General features: G+C 52.9%; 1 protein-coding gene across 1 annotated transcript; it reads left to right on the top strand.

Moving 5' to 3' along the window:
- The first annotated feature begins 51 nt into the window (after window positions 1–51).
- On the top strand, window positions 52–20,382 carry DCAKD (dephospho-CoA kinase domain containing). The gene is made up of 5 exons (XM_042915402.1): window positions 52–137; window positions 11,145–11,377; window positions 12,017–12,220; window positions 15,670–15,757; window positions 19,124–20,382. Exons 2-5 carry the CDS (start codon window positions 11,266–11,268, stop codon window positions 19,413–19,415), a joined length of 696 nt encoding a protein of 231 aa, XP_042771336.1. The 5' UTR covers window positions 52–137; window positions 11,145–11,265; the 3' UTR covers window positions 19,416–20,382.
- Window positions 20,383–22,041: the final 1,659 nt, after the last annotated feature.

The raw sequence follows: 22,041 nt of genomic DNA, 5'->3' as shown, positions 1-22,041 counted from the left end.
CCACCCCCTTCCGCCGGCCGGACGTCCGGTCCACGTGCGCGCCCTCCCGAGGCCCCGCCTGCCCGCCGGGAGCCACCCAGTAAGCCCCTCTGAGATTGGGCGAGCGACGGCGGCCCAGGCCGGGTCAGAGGCCTCGGGTACGTAGCGCGCCGCGCGGGGTGGGGTGGAAACGGCCGTGTCCCGGGAGTGGGTGGGCGGGACGGTGGCGCCCCGGGGCTGGTTTGTTCTTTCCGGCTCAGAGAGCTGAGTCCACCCCCCGAGACTTGTCCCGGCGCCGGGCCTGGCTCTGGGCGCTCAGAAGCACCGCCCCAGGCCCCCCGGGCGTGCTGCGCCATGGGGCAGACAGTACGCGCCTTCCCCCCCCCCCCCCCCCCAAACCTTGGCCACAGTTTGTTGAGCACGTACTGTGTAGCAGCCCCTGGGTCAAGCACTTCTGCATCCATGACTCGTTGCCTTGGCAACAACCGTACTAAACAGGGTGCTGTTTACATCTGTGGCGATGAAGAAAGGTTTACAACTAAATTGTGGCAGAGGTTGTGGTTTCAAACGCAGGTTCAGTCCAGAGTCACTACACTTCAGAACTTGTGGTCAGACCTGTTTGATTTTTGAATCCAGCCTCTGCCCCGTCCAGTTATGTGAACTCGAGTAGCGTTCCGACTGCCAGTTTGCTCATCTGGGAGCGGGCGGAATGAAAGTGCTTTGCTGGGTAGCTGCTGTTTTTTTGAGTGATCACCTCCACTTTCCTTTTCTGCGGGAGGCTGGACTGGGTATAAAGTTTTGGGAAGATTCCCCTCACCCGCACACCAGGCCTGGGTGGCATGGTGGATTCCCACTCATTCACTTGTAAAGAGGGTGGCCTGGCTTCCTGTTTTTCTTTCTACGCCTAGTTCCCAGTGGAGACCTTTGTCATTGAGTTAGCTTATGAAGTTTTCTTCCTCTCTTAGTTATGGGAAAATTATCACCCGAATGAATCTTGACATTAAATCCTAATTTTAAAGATGAGGAAAGATAGAAGCCTTGGATACGGGTTTTCAGCGTCTTGTTTCCTTCTTTCCTCCCTCCCTTCTCTCTCTCTCTTTCTTTCTTTCTTTCTTTCCTTCCTTCCTTCCTTCCTTCCTTCCTTCCTTCCTTCCTTCCTTCCTTCCTTTGTTGAGGGGTGGTGATGGCTGATTTTACCTAAATAAATCAGATGGATTTGGCTGGGTGCAGACCTAGGTCTTGGGAAAGGCAAAATGTTAGAACTCTGGCTGATGAATACAAAGTAGACTGGCTGGTTGGGGTGGTTTTCTTTGAGCAGGTCCCTAAGTTCCCACCGGATTCTCTTATGTCTTGTGCAAGGTCTGAACCTGTCCTCCTGGGTAATATGTTTAAAGGGTTCAGATCCTTTCTTGGTGCCTTGCCTTAGGAGAAAAGATTAAGGTTGATAACTGAAGGCAGGCAAGCAGTGAACTTTTGGTTTGTTTTGGAAACTACCCACTGGCACATTTTCAGATAACTAAAATTTTTCTCTGAAAGTTTCAGTAGTTGCAAAGGATATGATTTCTGGTTAATTGTAAATATTGACACTTTAAAAATAAAACTGTTACACCAGGCATTTAAACCTGTGCAGTGGAATCTCAATACCATAGTGATTTGATTTCCCATATCCTCTGGGGGAAAAAAAATAATATACAAACCAGTTTTTAATTAACCTTTGAAATTTTACATTGTTATTTTTCTTCCTTGAACTTATATTTCCACCTAATTTCCTCCACAGAATTTTTTTCTTGTATGATAGATTTTGAAAGCCTTTGGTTTGTCGTCCTACATCTCTGCAACAAACAACAAAAAATATTAAAATTAAAACAGTTTTGAAAATTGTCTTGTGGTCATAATATTAAACAATTTCTTTTGACTTGAGTTTTTATAGTTATAAAATACACAGTCGATCAAAACTGGTTTTGATCAATTGTCAAAAACCTAAGTTTTATTTGAAATGCTTCTCTTAATAAGCTGAGTAGAACTTTGTAAAGTTCATGTGTGCATCCATGTATATTTGCTAGAATGAGCAGAGATTTTATTCATGGCCGTAAGCACTGAAGAAGTCTGTTCATGTAAATAAATATGCAGGACTTGAAGGCATTTTGTTGTGGTAATATTACTTAATTCTTTGAACACCCTCTGAGTTATAGGCCAAAATATCACAGTGAGCTGTCATTGAAATCAGTTATTAATGACCTGCCAGCAGACAGTTCTTTTAGGTCCTCCTTTAACTCTGTTGACGGCAAAGATTTGGAAACCACCTGACTCAGCAGGAAGATTTATGTTGTGACTGTGGGCAGGCACATATCCGCGTGAATACTGATGTTTCAAAGTGCTCCTGGATGGTGCCAGGGTAATTTTGCACTAGGGATAGTGCACCTTTGCAAGATTTGGCATGGGTGACTAGTTGTGCCTTTCTTTGAAACCTAGGAGATGGGGGAGGGTGAAAGGGGGACCTGGGAAGGGAGAGGATGAAGACATTCCAGAGCTGGTCTGCTTCCAGAGGAAGAGGCAGGGGGCATTGAGGTGGAAATTTATTCCTCCTAAACTGTGCCTTTGTGCCCCTTGGAAGAGCTTCATGCATGCCTCAGGAGTTCTCATTCCCCAGTGTGAAGATCGCCTAGAACTCTGATGGGCAAATTTCTAACTTCTTTTTAACTTCCATTTCTTCCCCTTTAGAATGGGAAAGAACCAGAGAACCTACTGGTTGTTGTGTTGAACAGACAAGATGAGGGATGTCCCTGGCACGTAGATGGTGCTCAATTGGTGGGCAGCTACTCTTATACTCTGCTTCCTGCCTGCTGGAAACCTCGCCTTCCTATGTACTCTCTGCCTCAGTTTCCTCATCTGTGAGCCCAAGAAGTTGTTAGCCCAGAAATGTAGGGGTGGGAAGTGATGTGGAAAAGATTTTGTGATTCCCATAGTAGGCTTTCTGAAACAGGTATGCTCTTACTTTAAAATAGTTAATGTTGAGTTCCTGCTCACCTATGAGCTGGACATTTTCCTCCTGTGCTTTATGTGTTCATTCAACAGATACTTTTTGAGGGTCTTCTACTTGTCAGGCCCTGTTTTCAGCACCTTGGATACAGTAGTGCCCAGATTCTGGGTAGAGGCAGATTGCAATAAATGAACATGAAGATATGTAACATGTTGGGTGGTGCTAAGTTGATAGCTGCTGTGAAGAAAAGTGGAATGGTGAGGAGACTAGAGAGTGAAATGAGGGTGCTATTCAGGACAGTCTCTGATAGGGTGAGGAGGGAAGTAAGCCATGCAGCCCTCTGGGGGAAGAGCTTTCCATCTGGAGGGAACAATATGTCCAAGGGCCCAAGGTGGGAGTGTGCTCGACATAGTCAAGGAACAGCAAGGTGGCCAGTGTGTCTGGAGGGCTGAGATCAGGAGGGGAGTGGTAGGACATGTCGGGAGAGATGCCCATGGCCATCCGGAAGCCCCTGTAGAACCCTATGAAGACTTGGCTGGTGCTCTAAGTGAGAGAGGAACCATTGGAGGGTTTTGAGCAGAGGGGTGAAATTATTGGACTTGGATTAAAAACATTGTTTTGATGTTTATTTATTTTTGAGAGAGAGAGCATGAGCAGGGGAGGGGCAGAGAGAGAAGGAGACACAGAATCTGAAGCAGGCTCCAGGCTCTGAGCTGTCAGCACAGACCCGACGAGGGGCTGGAACTCACAAACTACAAGATCATGACTTGAGCCAAAGTCGGACGCTTAACCGACTGAGCCACCCAGCGTCCCCGGACTTGCATTGTTAAAGATTCACACTAGATACTATATTGTGAATAGACAACAGTTGAGGAGCAAAGGTGGCAATAAGAGAATTTCTTTGAGACTACTGCAGTAATCCAGGAGCACAAGGCCAGTGGATGGACCCTGTGGTGTCTAGCTGGGTTGTGCAGGTGCAGGGTGGGCACGGCCAGCAGGGGGTGCTAGTGAGCGGGATGAAGATTGTGAGCGAGGAGCCAGGAGGACACGAAAATTTTTGGCCTGAGCAACCAAAAGGGTGCAGGTGGAGTCGATTGCAATGACTGATGTGTCACACACGCTGGGGAAGATGAGGTGACTGTGACATACGTTACATCATTTAATCCTGATAAAACCCATGAGTAGTCATTATTAATCACGTTTCATACGCAAGGAAGTAAGCCCACAATGCTGAAGTTGCCCGAGGCCACACAGCTAGTTAAGGGACAGGGCTGAGACCCCAGCTGAGGCCCCCATGACTCTGAAGCCCGTGAGAGTTGGTCTTCCCTGTGATCCTTTTTCTGCATAAGCACCAGCATAGTAGTCCAGTGCAGTCTCCCTGCCCACACATAAAAGCTCCCTGGACTGATGGTTTGTGCTTGGAGAGTGCTCGAGAAGAGTGACCTGTTCCCTCCCCTTCCCTTGGTGTTGGCAGAGGAGAAGGTTGAGGAGGACTTACCGCCAACACCTTCTCTTGTGGCTCCCTCCAGGTAATTGGCAGCTTGGAGGAGGTAGTGACTTAATAGGCCTAGCAGACGAGAACTTGGACTCAGGTTTAAACAGCAGCCTCTCACCAATAATGAAAGATTAGGAGTGGGGAAACCATAGATAAAAATAGCACTTACTAGTTAACTGGAAAACAATATATTTTTGCAACCTCTGGTTCCATGAGAAAATAATTGGGTCCCAAGGCGGGGAATGACTCGTTTTCATGAATGATTATATTGATCATTGAAGCAAAATGGATACATCCCTTTTGGAAAGCGATTCGAAGAAGTGTCTGGCAGGTCAGGCATGCCCAGTGTTAAATCCTGGGAGGCTGCAGGAGGAGGAGGAAAGGAAGCTGCAAGCTAATGAGGGAGCCAGGTCCTGGCCCCAGCACAAGCAGGTTGGGGCTGTTGATTGGGACACACAAAGACACAGAACTTGCTTCCAACTTAAGTCCTGAGCTCTCCCAAGGGAGGAAAAAAAGAATGTCCATTCAAGTATCAGTTTCTTATTCTGTTTAACCCATTGGGTGTTTTGTTTATTTCCTTTTTTTTACCCCCCAGGAGGGATTTACTAGCCTCAAGCAGCATATTCTAATGGAAAAGGGAGCAGGCTGGGAGATTGATTCTAGCCTCCCCCTTGCCACTGACAGGAGAATGCAACCCCAAGTATTTTTTCCATGGAATCATCCAGCCATTCATTCTACAAAGACTTTTCATACACTTTCTCATAACTAATAGGGAGCATGGATGAGTGCTGGCACCGTTGTAAGCACTTTACATGTATGACCTCTTCTACTCTTCACAGGTACTCAGGGTGGGTGCCATTAGCTCCATTTTACAGGTGAAGAAACTGAGTCAAAGAATGGTCGAGTAACTTGAGCAGTATTACTCACCTGGTACATGATGGATAGACAGCAGACACTATGCTAGATGCTCGGGACAGAGGGGTACAAACGACATGGTGGGTGGCCTCGTGGAGCTTATTTTATCTAACACGTTGAAAACGGTCATACAAACACGATGGGTACAGGGAAGGAAAAGAATGGCGCAGAGAGAGGTCGGGGGCCTGATCTGAGTCGGCAGGTGGACAAGGCTGCTCTGAGTGGAACTGTGGTGTGCCCTCTCACTGCTTTCAGGTCCTCGCTTTGACCTCCGTGGTCCTGACTGAAGACAGCGACCCCCATCGCTCTGGATCTGCTCCCCGCTAACCTCACCACACACATTGTGAGCGGATTATTTACACCCGCTCCTCCCGCGGTGGCGTGGAGGCTTTGCTTGGAGGGGGCAGGCACTCTACTCTTGCTTTGAGTGGTGCCCGGGGCACTACTGGTGGTGGCAGGGGCAACGGTGTTGCACATGGAAGCTGTGAGGTGGGAAAGAGACTGTGCATTTGAGGGCAGAAGGCAGGCGTGCAACAAGTTCCTTGATGGGGGGCAGAGAGGTCAAAGGGGGGCGGGCTAGGAGGCGAGGGAAGAAGGCAGTGAAGGGGTTTTGCTTGTTTGTTTTTAAGTTTATTTATTTCGAGAGAGCTAGCGAGCACGAGTTGGGGAGGGGCAGAGAGAGGGAGGGAGAGAAAATCCTAAGCAGGCTCGGCACTGTCAGCACGGAGCCCAGTGTGGCGCTTCATCCCACAACCGTGAGATCATGACCTGAGCCAAAATCAAGAGTTGGACGCTTAACCAGCTGAGCCACTCAAGCATCCCAAAAGCAGTGAAGGTTTTAAGTGACGTGATCAGAAGTCCACTTTAAGCCATGACCCTGGCTGTCTTGGGAGAAGCTAGGCAGGGGACTGGAGAGTCAAGTCAAGAGGCCACTGCAGAGGTCTGGGCACAGGGTGATGGGACTTAGGTTCATAGGGTGGGGCCAGTGGAGTCAGAAGTAGGACCGGCAACCCAGGGCCATGGTGTTTTTTTGTCTAGAGGCCCATGGAGAAGCCAGCAGCCCACTCTCATTTTTCCCTAAGAAACACTGCCAGAGAAGATTCCAAGAGAGACTTTTTTTTTTTAAAGATTTTATTTTTGGGGCGCCTGGGTGGCGCAGTCGGTTAAGCGTCCGACTTCAGCCAGGTCACGATCTCGCGGTCCGTGAGTTCGAGCCCCGCGTCAGGCTCTGGGCTGATGGCTCGGAGCCTGGAGCCTGTTTCCGATTCTGTGTCTCCCTCTCTCTCTGCCCCTCCCCCGTTCATGCTCTGTCTCTCTCTGTCCCAAAAATAAATAAAAAATGTTAAAAAAAAAAAAAAAAAAAAAAAAAAAGATTTTATTTTTAACTATTCTTTATACCCAATGTAGGGCTCGAACCCACAACCCCGAGACCAAGAGTCACATGCTCCACTGACTGATCCAGCCAGGTGCCCCAAGACTATTCCTCCTTCAATGTTTTTTTCTTCATCTTCTCTAGGCTGTTGGGGCCCAAGAGGTAAAAAATGAAAGGCAGGTTTGGGGAACCTCAATGAAAGGGACCCCTCCCCCATTTACAGAGCACAATAGAATTTGATCCTCACTTCACAGGCTGCAGACCCAGCCTCTGTGACTCAAGTCCCTACCCTTTCCTTTATACCCTGCCGTCTTTCCCCTGACAGGGAGAATGAGGGAGAAGAAAGGATTTGGTTGTGGCTCCCCTGGGGTTGGAGTCCTGCCTTGCTCATGAATTCAGGACTGGGATTACTTCCCAGAATCCAGCTTCCATGTCTCTTGTACTGGGCATTAGCTTTTCTCTGTTACCATGGGACTTGGGGTCGTCCTTCCTCTTCCAGCCAAGCCAGCTCTGGGAACAGCTTTTGGTATTGAGGAGGAGGATTCCTGGGCCACCAGCGGTCTTGTCAATCACTGGTCACCCAGGGCGAGCATCTATGGACTGCTCTGGGAAGTGCTGAACCACAGAAGGGAGGAAGAGAGCCCCAGTGTGCCTCACAGCCTCCCCTGGGGCTGATGCCCTGTTAGCATCGGCCCCTTACTTACAGGTTTGGAGACAGGATAGGGCAGGGGCAGACATTTGGGGGATGAGCTATTTGTTATTTATGGAGCACTTAACCACCCTGGGCCAGGCTGATTAGAAGGTTTATTGCAGTCACACAGCTTTATGGCAGAGTGCCGAGGGGCTGGGACCCAGGCTTCTCGATTTCCAGTCTACAACCTTCCATTTTAGCAGCGGTTCTGGTGCCCAGCTGGCTGGGACGCTAGGGTAGAGCCTGGGTTTCTGTCCCTTTTCTGAAGTTTCACAGGGGATTCAGATCAGGACCAGGTTTAGGAGTTGCTGTGAGGTTCTCACTGCCTGCGTGTAAATGGCAGTGGAATGAGGGGAAATAAGTGGATTCTGGAGAAGGACTTTTGAGCCAGAGCAGGGAGAGGGTCAGGAACACGGGTTAAAGAGGTGGTCACCTGTCGCTGGGTGCCTGGGGAGGAGCTACCAGACAGGTCTGGGTGGGACTCAGAGGCAGTCGAAACCTCAGCCTTCTTTTCCTCCTGGCTAAGCCTGGAGGGGTGCTCACTGCCACACTCAGACGCGTGCGCACGCACATGCACGCACCCAGGCCCAGGGGGCGTACCACACGACGACTCTGGCTCACCTGCTGGTGCTGTGTTCTCCTTGGCTGGTTTCATTTGTTACTGTCTCCCCCTCCAGTTTTCCTGAGAGGCAAGACCTAAGTTTTCCCTCGGTCACCTGAGAGTCCCCAGCGCGGAGCTGCAAAGCGCAGAGGTGCTCAGTCAGCGCTTGGTGAAGGAATGAGTTATGGAGGAGCTTACTGGACGGGAACAGCTGGTATTTGTCCGGCCCCTTTCAGCCAGGGGCCCACAGCCTCCCAGGGCATGTGCTCCTTCATCCCCTTGGCCTTCCTGACAGAGGCCAAGCAGCTGTTGGTCTGTTTCCACAGATGGTCATCCGAGGCACAGAGAAAGGAAGAGATTCATTAGGTTGCCCCAGGAGTCTGGGACAGAGCTGAGCCTGGAATTTCCATCTGTGCTCTGGTTGCTGTCCATAAGACCTCACGCCTATCCTGCAGAGGGAGAGCACCAATACGATCATCTAGAAATCATCTTGCTTTGGTTCTGAACCGATCCGCTTAGAGCCAGATTCACTGTCCTTCTTTTGTCTAAGTCTAAACATAAATTAAACTTTCATTCCCTGAGTACGTTAAGGTAGGAATCTAGACTCAGAGGTGGGAGGCCTGAATTCCATTCAGGGCTCCATTAATAGCTGTGGCCCTGGATAAGTCCCTTCCCCTCTCTGGTCCTTAATGAAGAGTTAGAGTCGATCCCAAGCCTGTGACACAGAACTGCCAAGGCAGCTCCGTTGCTAGAGATTCTTTTTTTTTTTTTTTAAGTTTATTTATTTTGAGAGAGAGAGAGAGAGAGAGAGCGAGCCTGCATGCACAAGTGGAGGAGGGGCAGAGAGGGAGGGAGAGAGAGAATCCTAAGCAGGCTCCTTGCTGTCAGCCTGGAGCCCGATGTGGGGCTCGAACGCAACGAACCGTGAGACCGTGACCGGGGCCAAAACCAAGAGTCAGACATCCAACCGCTGAGCCACCCGGGCGCCCCTCGATCGCTAGAGATTATGATTCGGTGTGTCTCGGGAGGGGTCCTGGTCCCGTGAAAGGGCAGGAGTTGGGGTCCCATGCTCCTCGGGGCCCCTTCAGCCACGTCTGGCAAAGTTGGATGACCAGGTGACAGAGGCTTGCTTGCAGCAATGAGGGGCCAGAGGCCAGTGGGTTTTTGGCCTTTACGCTGTCCCTCAGCCACCACCTGTCCTCAGGTCCCACTCCCGTGCTTTCAGACCGGCCTTCTGCAGAGGAGAAGCAAGCTCGCGGCTTTAGGGACAACAGCACAGAGCTGGGATTATAATGCTGTTGCTGGGTTTTCCATTTCGCAGCTTCAGCTGAGTGAACAAAAAAAAATTTTTTTTGACAACTGAACCCTGTCCTTAAGTCTTCTTTGTGTAAGCTGGAGGGAGACCACCTGGGGGCGACGCCAGTCCCAGATTGAGGAGCGCTGCTTCGCAAACCGTTTAATAATTGAGTTAGATCTCTCCATTTGGATGACGACTCTAGTGGGTATTTTCCTCTCTCCGCCCCTGGCTGCCCTGGGAGGACGAGCCTGGGCAGATTTAAACTTCTGGGCTGGTCCCCCCACCACCCACATCCGAGCAGCTGCCTCCCCCTGTCACTTGGTGTGTCCTCAGGGGAGGCAAACTCATTTCGGTATAAGCTCAAGCAAAGTGTAATTAGGACAGTAAATCTGCCGTTTTATATAAAAAAAAAAAAAAAAAAAAAAAAAAAACAGCAAAACCCATGACAGATTTCAAGGTCCTAGAGAAGTGATTTGATGCTCAGGGAGGGGTGGGAGAGACCTGGCCTTCACTTTAATTTCTTCTAACCTGGGAGCAGACTCCAAGACATGGTAACCCCGTTTACTCCCCAAAATGCAACATGACTTGAAAACAGTCTTTTGTGAGCGGTGCCAGGGTGGAACAGCCGGTTGAGTATTCGACTTTGACTCAGGTCATGATCTCGCGGTTTGGTTGAGCCCTTGCATTGGGCTGTCTGTTGTCAGCACAGGGCCCGCCTCGGATCTTCTGTCTCCCTCTCTCTGTCCCTCCCCAGCTCGTGCTCCTCGCTCTCTGTCTCTCTCTCAATCTCAAAAATAAATAAACATTTACCAAAAAAAAAGTCTCTTGGGAGATAGTCTGAGGTTGCAAGAATGGGGACGTAACTTCACGAACGTCTCTTTTAGTCTCTGTGCCTCGCGGTGTGACTTCAGCGCCTGCCTCCCGTCCTCACTTCCTTTACGGGACACTTACTGCGTGAAGGGCTTTGTAGGCATTTTCTCAGTCTGAAAAGAGCCTTATGAGATAGGTTCCATCACCCCCATGTTACGGACGAGAAAACTGAGGTTCCGAGAGACAGGCGACCTGTCCAGGGTTGCACAGCATTGTAAGTGGAGGAACTGGATCTGAAAAGGCCCATGCGCCTCACCTCCTCTATGCTGCTGCTGCTCAGTCTGAGAGAGCCGCAAATTCCAACGCCAAGTTCTCTCCCGCAGCCTGTCATCCTTCCCTCACATTCCTCCTGGGCAAGATCCATACTCCTCTAAACCTCAGGCCTAATCACCACCAGCCACTGCTTCCGCTGAGCTCTCCCGTCTGGGCCACTTGTTGGTTGAAGCGGGAGGATTCTTCTGTCTAAACTAGCCACCTAGACCGTCTTAGTGTTGGTGCTGGGGGTGGGAGGACATTCTTCCCTGTGAGCCTCAGTGTCCCAGACTATAAAGTGGCCAGAGACAGGGGAGCTCTGTGGGCATCTGGAAAGTGCCTTGGGTTCACCACGGAGGGACAGGTGTGCCCTTCTTAGGGGAAGTTCGCCTATAGCGGGTACCGCCGCCTCCAGAAAGCACTCTGCGTCGCAGCACCTGACCTTGTTCTGCCTACTCGGCATTTTGATTGCTAAATTTATACCGTGTTTGTTTGCCTTGTTTATGAGTGTTTTCTAAAGACTACTGGAGGCCTGTCCTGAGAGAATTTTCCATCTTCGGATGGATCCAGAGTTCCCCAAGCTCAGAACTCCACACTCTGCGTGGGCAGGCTGCGTCTCCCTTCCCTTCCTGTGCCTCCCTCTCCCCGGGTCATTCGGGCGTGACACTTATCAGGCCTGGTGTCGTCCACAGGCAGGGCAGGTCGTTCTGGTGTTCCCGGGGTGGGCCATCCCAGGCAGCCAAGCGTGCCCTACTGCGGTAATTCCCCGCCTCCCGGCTCTGCATTCTCGCTGGCCTCCTCTTTCCTGGGAAGATGTTCCTGGTGGGCCTGACAGGGGGCATCGCCTCAGGCAAGAGCTCGGTGATCCAGGTGTTCCAGCAGCTGGGTTGTGCGGTGGTTGATGTTGACGTCATCGCCCGGCACGGTGAGTTGGAAGGTGGTGGGTGGGATGTGCACGGCAACTCCCCTGCGCCCCTTTCTGCCATCTTGTCTCATCTTTGTTTCACCTTTTTATTTATTTATTTTTAAAAAAGGTTTTTTTAATGTTTGTTTATTTTGGAGAGAGACAGAGCATGAGTGGGGGAGGGGCAGAGAGAGACAAGGGCACAGAATCCGAAGCAGGCTCCAGGCCTGCTGTCAGTACAGAGCCCAACACAGGGCTCGAACTCACCAACTGTGAGATCATGACCTGAGCTGAAGTTGGGACGTTGAGCCGACTGAGCCACCCAGGCGCCGCTGTCTCACCTTTTTATAAGCTCTTTCAAGGCCTCGGAGGAGGGGGCAGCCTTCTCCTTCAGGCCTGGTCTGATTTCCTGCTCCCTGCCCCTCACTTCCCCTCTCCCCGCTCCATTTCCTCTCCCCCCTCCTTCACCTCACCTTGTGACCAACGTGAGGGGTTCTGCGCACTCTGCTCTCTTCCTTAACTGCTTTCCCTCCTCTCGTTTTCTGTCCAACTGAAAGAGGCACCCCTGGGTTCCCCCATCATTTTGCCCCTAGTCATTCGGGGGCCTCTGGCTAGCCTGGAGGCTCTGGAGAGTGACCCAGCCCCCTCCTCACGCCACAGTTGTCCAGCCAGGATACCCCGCCCACCGGCGCATCGTGGAGGCCTTTGGCACCGAGGTCTTGCTGGAGAATGGTAACATCGATCGCAAGGTCCTAGGGGACCTGATCTTCAACCAGCCCGACCGGCGGCATCTACTCAACACCATCACCCACCCTGAGATCCGCAAGGAAATGATGAAGGAGACCTTCAAGTACTTCCTCCGAGGTAAGAGCCAGGGCCTGGGACAGGTGCGGCAGAGCCCTCTCCTTCCAGGGCCAGGGCCCTCCTCTGCTGCAGAAAGTCTGGCCAGGGACAGAGGCGCTGGCTGTCCTGGCTGCCAAGTTCACACTGTTCCTTTGCACCCTCCACGCAGAGCCCTGTGCCAACCCCCGAGGAAAGGTGCACATGTCCCTCAGCATTTAAAGAGGTTGACAATTGAATGAGAAGAGACACTTGAGGCTTTTGAGCCGCGATCCCCAGGAAGTAAGTTGATTTTTCTGGCAGGGATGGGAGTAATACCAGCTGACGAATAATGGAGTCTGGAGACTGGAGTTTAAGTCCTGGTCTCACAGCGTCTAACTGTGTGACTTTGTTGAGTGAGCCAGCCCATCCTCTCCACAGTGAGGCTAATAATGCCAACCTCGAGAAACTGTTAGGGGAACCGAGTCCACATGAGTGACTGTCGATCACCACACAGTATAAACCACGGTCAAAGTCAGATTTGGTGCTGGTCGAGCTGCCTGGGAAAGCTTACAGACTGGACACTGGGGAGGGTCCCAGATGGCCAGGGCGGGTGCAGGGTGGGGGGGTTCTAAGCAGAGGATAATCCTTTGGGGCTAGGGCTCAGTGGAGAGAGTTAGCCTGACATGTGCCAGGACTGAAAGAAAGGAGAGTGAAAAGCCAGAGTCTGTGCTCAGTTGGCCAGAAACTTCTAGTAGAGGCTGTCAGCCTTTCCCATGCTATAGCCACGGTGCCAGCCCTGTTCTATAAGACAGTGTTGGGCAGGGGTGACCTGATATCATGCAGGATGGGGTCAGTCACCAGCAGTGGAGGAGCAGAGAGCAGTGGCATGAGATCGGGCGGGAAAGTTGGCCGAGGGGCCCTGTAGATCTGCCCACCAGCCTTTGGCAGATGTGTCTGCCTGCCCGGGCATCAGAATGGAAGGCCTGGCTGTTTGTCTCCCCATCATCAATCATGATGCAGAGATTTCCCTTCTTAGAGGGCATGGGGCAGCCTTCTAGGTTTTCTCCCGGCTTTTGCACTATGATCTTGGCCAAACGCCTTATTTTATTCTCTCAGGCATCAAGTTCTTATGTAGGGTTGGGAGAGGTTCCACATTCCTCTGGCCCGTACCTCCCTTCAGAAGGAAAGAGATGACAGGCATCCATGACGTTGACCTCCCCCACCCCCATCCCTCTTCCCCTGCTCGGGCCAGGGCAGGGATAGGCTCCAGACATTCTCCCTGCTGGACCGGCTTGCTCTGCATCTCGCCCCTTGCCGCAGGCCCCCCTCCCTCTCTCTTCCCTCAAGGAGCGTCTCTGGACTCTTTCTGCCTTTGTCCTGCCTCTTGTGTCTGCGCCAGGACCCCTCCTGTCCCCCACCCAGGAGCGAAGCCTTCTGCCTTTCAGTCCTGCCCTTTCGCATTCGCTCCCTGGCCAGTTACAAGTACATCTGCAGGGCTTTGAGGCCACGGCAGCTCTCCCCTTCTGAAATTAAGCATCGGATAATGTCACCCGCTCCAAAGTTCCCCTGCTGTGTCATCCACCCAGCCTCCCCTCTCCCCAACCACCACCACTTAAATAAAAGCTAGAAAGCTCTTTTCAGCTCGATAAGGTGAAAAATGGGGACGACAGCTGTGGCTTCCACAGTCCCAGTTTTTCCCTGATGAGTATAACAAATACAACTGTCAAAGTTGGTATAATCAAACGTCAGATAAGATCACCAGCTGTTGGGGAGGTCTCTGTGTAGGCAGACGGATGTCTTAATAGAGTCAGGATAGTTTGCAGAGCTTATCAAGCAGGAGGGATGTGACAGCTGAATAGCCCTTTGCCGGTGAACCAAAGAGCTGGCCACGAGCTGAGCTCCCGAGAGGGGCCCGAGGAGAAAGGACAGTGGGGGGGAGAGGGGAGGTGAGGCGGAGCAGGAAAGGGAGATAAGAGGCCCAGAGAGGGTCTGGTCTTGGCTCCTGTTCTGAGCTGGGAGGGGAACGGGGGCATTGAACGGCCCCCCTTCTTCCAGGGGATGGTGGTAATAATAACCATCATTTACGGAGCACTTGGGGAACGTCTGGGTGAGGAGGCGCCAAGTGGCTTACGTGCCTTCGCTCGCTTGGTCCTTACCACCTTCCTGTGAGGGACGTGGCCTTCACTCACAGATGAGGTTTGTGAAGGGGCCCAAAGTCACGTGGGAAAGTGGGGGGCTGCAAACCCAGGCGTGTCATCGGAGCCCACTCTCCTAACCCCCTCGTTCAGCTGAAGGTTTTTCTTGGGCTTCCTGAGCAGCAGATCGTGGGGAGCAGGAAAGCCAGCAGCTTGGGTCCTCACCCCTGTTCCCTGCGTCACCCGGAGTGCCGGTTTCCCCACGACCCCCCCGAAACCGGTGTGATGTGTGTCTGGCTCTGGTTGGAAGTGTTTGTGGCGGGAGGCCATCCCGGCCAGGCGGGTGTCTGTGGGCAGAGGCAGCGCCCATCCCTTTCTCTCACTGCTCCCAGTCCCCCGCCAGCGTTTTGCACATACACAGGGGACGCTGGCCCGAAGGGAACTGGGAGTGTGCAGCTCATGGTGTTTGTGTGGGCAGCCTGGGCACCCGCCCTCTCACTGTGGGTCTTGACTGGCCTTGGCTCGTACTGGGAGGGCCAGCCAGTGCCCTTTCCCTCACTGGAGCAAGTTATATTTTATTAGTCATAACCACCCACCACCTCCAGACCAGCCTCGGCCATCCCTGGCTGGAGGCCGCCTCTTGTGCCAAGAAGCAGCCTCTTTCCTTTTGGGGCTACTACTGCTGCCCGCAGATGAGCCTTTTATGAAGAGTTGGTGGAGAGAGCCATACAGGACTCTTCTTTAACAGAGAGCCGCACTTTGGTTTGTTTGTTTTTTTGGGGTTTTTTTGGTTTTTTTTTTTTAGCAAAGATGGGTGACATAGGGCAGAAAGGGCCAGGTTCCTCCTGGAAACTCCCCAGTCTCCTCCAACTCTGGCTGTGTCATTTCCTTGCTCACAAATAACAACTCTTTAGGTTCAAGGTCAAGGCGAACTCAACCCTCTGTGCCTCCCCTGACCACCTCACCAGCTTCGTCGCCCATCGTGCGAGGCCTCTACGGCCAGAGAAGCAGAACCTCGCTGCTCCGCGCGCTTTGCTGGTTCCCCCCATTCCTGGAACCCTCACCTCAGGAAACTCATGTTCAAGTACCAGAAGTCCCACCTGGTTTTCAGGACCAGTATAAACGCCATCCCTCCTGCAAGGTCTTCTCTGCTCATCTGGTCAGGAGTGGCCCTGTAGCATTCTGTTACGGATGGCATCAGAACCGGCCAGCATTCAGGTTATGCCTATCCTTGCAAGGTCTCCCCTTTGCTAGAGAGCTCTCAATGGTAGGGGCCAATGGCTTCACCTCTACTCCCTAGCCTAACACAGTGTTTGTTTGCAAAATTAAACTGTGGGTTTCCTGGCTTCTCCCCAGGATATCGCTATGTGATTCTGGATATCCCCCTGCTGTTTGAGACCAAGAAGCTGCTCAAGTACATGAAGCACACAGTGGTCGTGTACTGGTGAGTGTGTGTCAGGGCCAGGCCTGACCAAGGCTGGAAAGGTGGGCCCCTGGAGTACAGCGTGTACCTGAGAAATGGCCCACATCGCTTTGCCCTTACTCCACTGGGCGACCGGGAGGCACTGGGGGTTTGGGCGATTGTGTCCACAGACTGTAGGTACCACTTCTGCGCCTGACCCAGATATGCCCCAGGTAGGCGTGGGAAGTGAAGGCCCCCAGGTTTCCCTAGTTGCTTGGGAAGGGCTCCCCCTGCTGGCCATTGGGGGCACTTCGGCCCCGATGCCCTGAGCTACCGTGTTGTTAGTCACTGGATCCCTTTTCCCTCCTCTAGCATTTCTCAATTTTCAGACAGCTCCCACATTTATTACTTCACTCAATTTACCTTTCAGCATGAGGTGTCCAGAGCAGGAGTTGATGCTTCTGAGTTATAGGAGAGAAAACCTGAGGGGGAAGCTACTTGAGGGGGTGTCCAGGGTCACCCATTGGCAGCGCCTGTGAATGGACGGTTGCCGGGAGGGATCTGTCAGAGTCCAACTAAGGAAGGAGCTCTGTTCTCAGAATCCCTCAGGACACGAAGCAAACCAGAATCTAGGTTTGGCAAACAGAGCCAGATCAGACTGTCAGAGAAAATGAGTCACAGTCCCAGTGGGGTGAGAGTAGATGAGGCTGCAGGGTGTCTCTGCCTCCCAGAAGCTTCCTGGATGCCACCCACAAGTACAACAGACACAGAGGTGGGCACTTGGCTCTGTGGGTATTTTGGGCACAGGGTGGCTCTCCAGAGACTGGTGCGTGGGAGGCTCCTAGCACACGGGAGGTGGGGCCCGGAGTGCTCATGCCCTAAGCATAACCCTGCCCTCCCCCGCAGCTGCCCACCGAGGCTGCCACTTAAAGCCCAGTCTGACTCTGCTGAGCCCAGTGTAGGGACTCAGGCATCCTCATAGCTCCCCCGCTGGCCCACATCTCCCCTGTAAACCTGCAGCTTCTCTGGGTTCTTTAGGCCCTGTTTGTGAAAGACCGTCAACTGAGGCCAAGTACGCTCTATGAAGACTTTGCCTTGGGGTCTTAATACAGTTGGAACTTTGCACCAAGGGATCAGAAAAGGGTGGGGGAATCTTCCAGTGGAGGTGAGAACACTGGTCGTATCTGCAGTCACGAGAAGACCCACGCCTGCCCTGTCACCTTTCTCTCGCCGCACTTTCCTTCCAGCTTTGTCTGTTCACTAAGAGGAGAGAGAGCTGTGGTAGCCTGTTTTTTGTTGTTGTTGTTGTTGTTGTTGTTGTTGTTTATTTATGTTGAAAGAGAGAGCAAGTGGGGTAGAGGCAGAGGGAGAGACAGGAGAGAATCCCAAGCGAGCTCTGCACTGCCAGCACAGAGCCCCCTGTGGGGCTCAAACTCATGAACTGTGAGATCATGACCTGAGCTGAAATCAAGAGTCAGATGCTTAACTGACAGAGCCAACCGGGTGCCCCCAGATTCAGCCTGTTCTACAGATCCTTCAGGGCCGCTCATCAGCCAGAGGAACCTTTGCTGGAATCCCGAGTGCTGTTTGAGAGAGGCTGGAGACATGTGAATGAGTGATTATTCACTTTTCATAAAAGAGATTTACACTTTACAAAACTAAAGATCCCCTCATGGATTCGTTGAACTATCCGACTATCCCTGGTGCCTTTGAAATAATATGGGGCATTTACCAAAGTGTGATTATACTGAAACATGATTATTCACATTTTTGAGGAATTTGCCAACTGAGGAGTAAGTGTTTGGGTAAAAATCTTATTACCATAAATAGCGTCATTCCTTAAACTAACCATATGGGGCTGTGTCTGAGCCCCAGGAAGGGCTGTCTGGGAGCCCTGCCTTCCCATTCCAGGAAGCCCTCTGCTCTAGGCCCACACCTTCTAAGGATGTGCCCTCACAGGTGGCCCCGAGCCCCCTCCATGCTTTCACCCAGATTTCCGCAGCCCCAGATTTGCAGTGTCCCTAAGATCCAGTCCTTGTTCTTAACCACACAGGGGTCGGCCCCACGACCCTGAGAGGATGCTGTCCCCATAACAAAGGAAATGATGAGAAGTCCTATTTATTTTTAAGGCCAGTATAGATGCCATCTTTCTACAAGGTCTTCTCTCATTGGCCAGCCAGAAACGACGTTCTGGAGCCTTCTGTTCTGAGTGGCATTGGAATTAACTGGTGTTCAGGTTGTGTCTGTCCACGGAAGACACATCCCAGGAGGGCCTCTGGTCTAGGCCACACCTAAGTGGAGACCAAACCGTAGTGACCAAATCCTCTCATCTTACGACTGGGAGAACCCAGGCCTAGTGGCAAAGCGGAGAGACCCCAGATGGCAGAGAACAGCTGCAGCAGCCCACCCCCTCTTGTTCTCACCAAGGGGCTCAGGCAGCCATAGAGCTAGAGAGGGGTTCGAGATGACCCCACGGGATAGCCTGGTGGTTCCTGTGTAGCCAAAGGCAAGATGGGAGTTTCCCGAGGAAGGACCTAGGTGGTAATATCAGAGGGGGCAAAAAGACGTACTCTTTGAATTTCCTTTGGTTGGTTTGTTTGAGATTTTATTTGATTTTAAGTAATCTATACACCCATTGCGGGGCACGAACTTACAACCTCAAGATCAAGAGTTGCATGCTGTACTGACTGAGCCAGCCAGGCGGCCCTTTTCTTTCTTTCTTTCTTTCTTTTTTTTTTTTCATTTTATTTTCTTTGAATTTTTTTTTGGAGCTAGGCGACTGGGTGGTGGTTGGCTTAATCTGTGGTGCCTAGCGCTGTCCCAAGGACCAGATCCAGCTCTCAAGTCCTTGCTCTAAGGGGAAGCACCTTGGGGCTTGCCTGTCCCACTCTGTCACTGGCATCGAGCACAGCAGCCACCACCTCGGCTCTAAATGTGAAGGGGTGGGGGTGGTGAAGCAAGGAGAGGGGTCTTTGCGGTGGCTCGGGAAGCTATTTGGGATGCGGCAGGCCCAAGCCCCAGGGGAACTATAGGAAGCGGTCGGCTGGCGGGCACAGGCCTTTCAGTAAAGGTCACCCGTCCAGGGATCCAGGATGTAGCTGATGCCAGATGACCAGATCTTCCCGTCTTACAACTGGGAAATCTCAGGCCTAGTGGCAAGGCAGCAGGACCCCAGATGGCAGAGAACAGCTGCTGCAGCCCTTCCCCCTGCTGTTTACACCAAGGGGCTCAGGTAGCCCGCCATGCTGCCGGGGTCCTCAGAGAGTGAGGTGAGGCGGGGGTAGCCCCCCTCCCTGACTGTGGGCCCGAAAGAGGGTTGAGGGAAGGGGCTGCCCGCCCCTGTCACTCGCCAGCGGGAGGGACGCTGGGGCCTACAATGCCTGAGCAGCCCTCCTGCCTTGTCCTTAGTGACCGGGACACACAGCTGGCGCGGCTGATGCGGCGGAACCACCTGAACCGCGAGGACGCGGAGGCCCGGATCAAGGCCCAGCTGCCCCTGAAAGACAAGGCCCGCATGGCCCACCACGTCCTAGACAACTCGGGGGAGTGGAGCGTCACCAAACGCCAGGTGATCCTCCTGCATGCTGAGCTGGAGCGCTCCCTGGAGTACCTGCCCCTGAGGCTGGGGGTCCTGACAGGTCTAGCCGGCATTGCGGGCCTCCTCTACCTGCTCGCCCGCTACCTCCTGCCCTCCCCCTAGCTGGGCACTCCCAGCGCAGGAGGCCCCAGGCCTTGATCTCCTCAGAGGCTGAAGCAGGTAACAACTGCATCCTGTTTCCTCCCTAGCCCCTCAGCACACACGCCCTCTGAATCTGGGCTGAGCCCTGCACTGGGCCGACCCTTCTTTGGAGTGCATCCTGTCTGAGGCAGAGAAACAACCCTCTGTCAGTAGATACTCCTCCTCACCTTCCCTCGGGCCCCTCCCTCTGGAACCACGAATGGTATCCGTGATGGGGCGTGAAAGCGATGGTGGGAAACTGTGTCAATTTCTTGGGGGTGCGGGTGAGAAGCACTCTCTGTGTGGCCATCGGCAGTGTTTAAGCTGGGAGGTTCCCTGGGGCCTGAACCCTCTCCAAGCACATGCCCCATCATGACCGAAACCTGCCACGTGGAGCAGGGAAATAATTTTGGACCAACGGCTGCCACCTTCGGACAGGATTCTCTAGGTTGAAGCCCCGGGCCGGGATGCAGTGAGAACTCCCTCGTAGGTAACGCTGTAGCTGGGCCCCTCGGGGGATGACCCACTGCCCCACCTTGGCGTTTCTCCCGCATTCCCCACACCTGCTCACCACCTGCCACCAGTCTGCTTCCCACTCCGAGTCCTCTTTGCCCTGAACTCTTGGTAGCCCACACGCAGCAGGCCGTTTCTTGCCCCTGTGCCTTCTCTGTGCTGTTCCCTTACCTAGAATACCTTTTGTTTCTCTGCAGTGGGTTAACTCCCAGCTCAAGCACCATCTGAAGCCCCAGGCTGGGTCAGGTGCTCTGGGATAGCCTCCTTCTCTCCCCTCCTCCGTGTTTTACTTTAATCCACAGAACTGTAATCCGCCCAAAGCTGGGTGGTCTCTCCTACTAGACTGTAAGCCCCTAGAGGGTAGGGACTGTTCATCTCTGTGTTTCTGGCGCAGAACCTGACTTGCCGTGGGTGCTTAATAAAGTGTTGATCTGAAGTGCCCTGCGCTACTGTTTTTCCTCTAGCACCGTGGACTGACAGGTTCCCGATGTGGCTGTGACCAAGGGGTTACGCTTGGTCTCCTCCCACACTGAGGCCTGGGTCCCTCACCTCTCCACCTCTCCGGTAGCCCTCTGACTTCTCGTGGGGCCCCGGGAGGATTCCCTCTAGGCCCAGGCGTGCCCTGTGGGAGGTGGGTGGAGGTGCTGGGGCCGGCCTCCAACTCGCTCGCTTCATCTTCCTTCCCTGACCAATTAGACCAGCACACACTTCAGCTCTCTCTTGCCGGAGCTGGCAGACCTGCTGAGGTGCTGATCCTGCGGCCAGCAGCCTATTAAGGCCACAAATGAGTGTGACAAATGCAAATGCTGTGGTGGCCATATTTAGTGCCCCCTTTCCCAGAGCTGCTTATACCTCGGAGGCCAGCTCATTAAGTCACCACACACCCCCGAGGGGCAAAGAAAGACTCAGCAAGGAGGTGTCTGGTTGTGTGGGAGTGGGGCGGGGGGTAGGGGTGGCAGGGCAGGATAGGACCCAGTTCTGTGGGACCTGGCAAGAGGAGGAAAAGGAGAAAAGGCACGGACCCCTTACAGCGCCCTGTCCCCCCAGTCGTTGAGAAAATGACTCCTCATGAATGCCTGTGACGTTCTGGACAGTGTGCTGTATGCGCAACACCCTATAGCTAACATAACTGATCACGGATTCCCGCCCCAGAGAGGTGGAGGGATCTGATTCAGGTCACAGAGCCAGGCTCCGGACCCCTGCTGGCTGTACCCCTGAGATTTCTCAGAGAGCAGCAGCCTGGGGATTGCATCCGGGCTCTGCCTCCTTTTTTTTTTTTTTTTTTTTTAACTTAAGAAAAAAAATTTTTTTGAGAGAGTGAGGCCTTTCCCAGGGGCAGAGAGAGAGAGGGAGAGAGAGAATCGGAAGCAGGTTCCCTGCTATCAGCAGCAGAGCCCAACAATGGGCTCAGTCTTTTGAACCATAAGATCATGACCTGAGCTAAAATCAAGAGTCGGCTGCTTAACCTACTGAGCCACCTGCCTACCCCCCCCCCCCCCACTGCTTCTGCCTCCTTAATGTGACCTCCTGACTGGAGCTTCTTCTATCAAGTTAGCTTCATAATGCTTCCATCAAAGGACTTAAATGGAGGACAGTGAAAACCCTTTGCAAACTGTACAGTTCCAAAAAATTATTTCCTACCCTGCAGAATCTGATGCAAAAATGTCAGAGCATGGCCAGACTGGAAGGTGTACAGAAAACGCCAGCCAGTCCTCCTGGTACCCTGGTCCTGCCACCCACTCCCACCTCCCACTTCGCTCCTTTCCGCTCCCCTTTCCCAGGCTTTGTAGCCCAAGGCAGACTTAGAAGGCCTACTGGGGGCGCCTAGCTGGCTCAGTCGGTACAGCATGAGACTCTGGGTCGTGAGTTCAAGCCCCACATGGGGCGTAGAGCTCACTTTTTAAAGAGAGGGAAAAATGAAGAATAAGGCTTACTTTCCCAGGGGCATGACTTCACGGTCGCTCCTCGGGCTCCAGAGGAAACAGCGGGAGCCGGGTCACCGGGAGCCCAGCCCCGCGCCGGAGCGGGCGGCCTCCCCTCCGGCCGGCAGGTGGCAGCACTAGCCCGGGTTGGGGTCGGGCCTCCGCAGCGGGCG

Source organism: Panthera leo, chromosome E1, assembly GCF_018350215.1.
Source record: "Panthera leo isolate Ple1 chromosome E1, P.leo_Ple1_pat1.1, whole genome shotgun sequence".
Taxonomy (NCBI): domain Eukaryota; kingdom Metazoa; phylum Chordata; class Mammalia; order Carnivora; family Felidae; genus Panthera; species Panthera leo.
This window is presented reverse-complemented; position numbering and strand designations above follow the sequence as displayed.

What these genes read in the sequence shown, in the direction of transcription:
- DCAKD (XM_042915402.1), top strand. Translation starts at nt 11,266, where the DNA reads ATGTTCCTGGTGGGCCTGACAGGGGGCATCGCCTCAGGCAAGAGCTCG. An exon ending in TGACGTCATCGCCCGGCACG is followed by an intron (nt 11,378 to 12,016) that starts GTGAGTTGGAAG and finishes CTCACGCCACAG; the next exon opens with TTGTCCAGCCAGGATACCCC. An exon ending in CTTCAAGTACTTCCTCCGAG is followed by an intron (nt 12,221 to 15,669) that starts GTAAGAGCCAGG and finishes GCTTCTCCCCAG; the next exon opens with GATATCGCTATGTGATTCTG.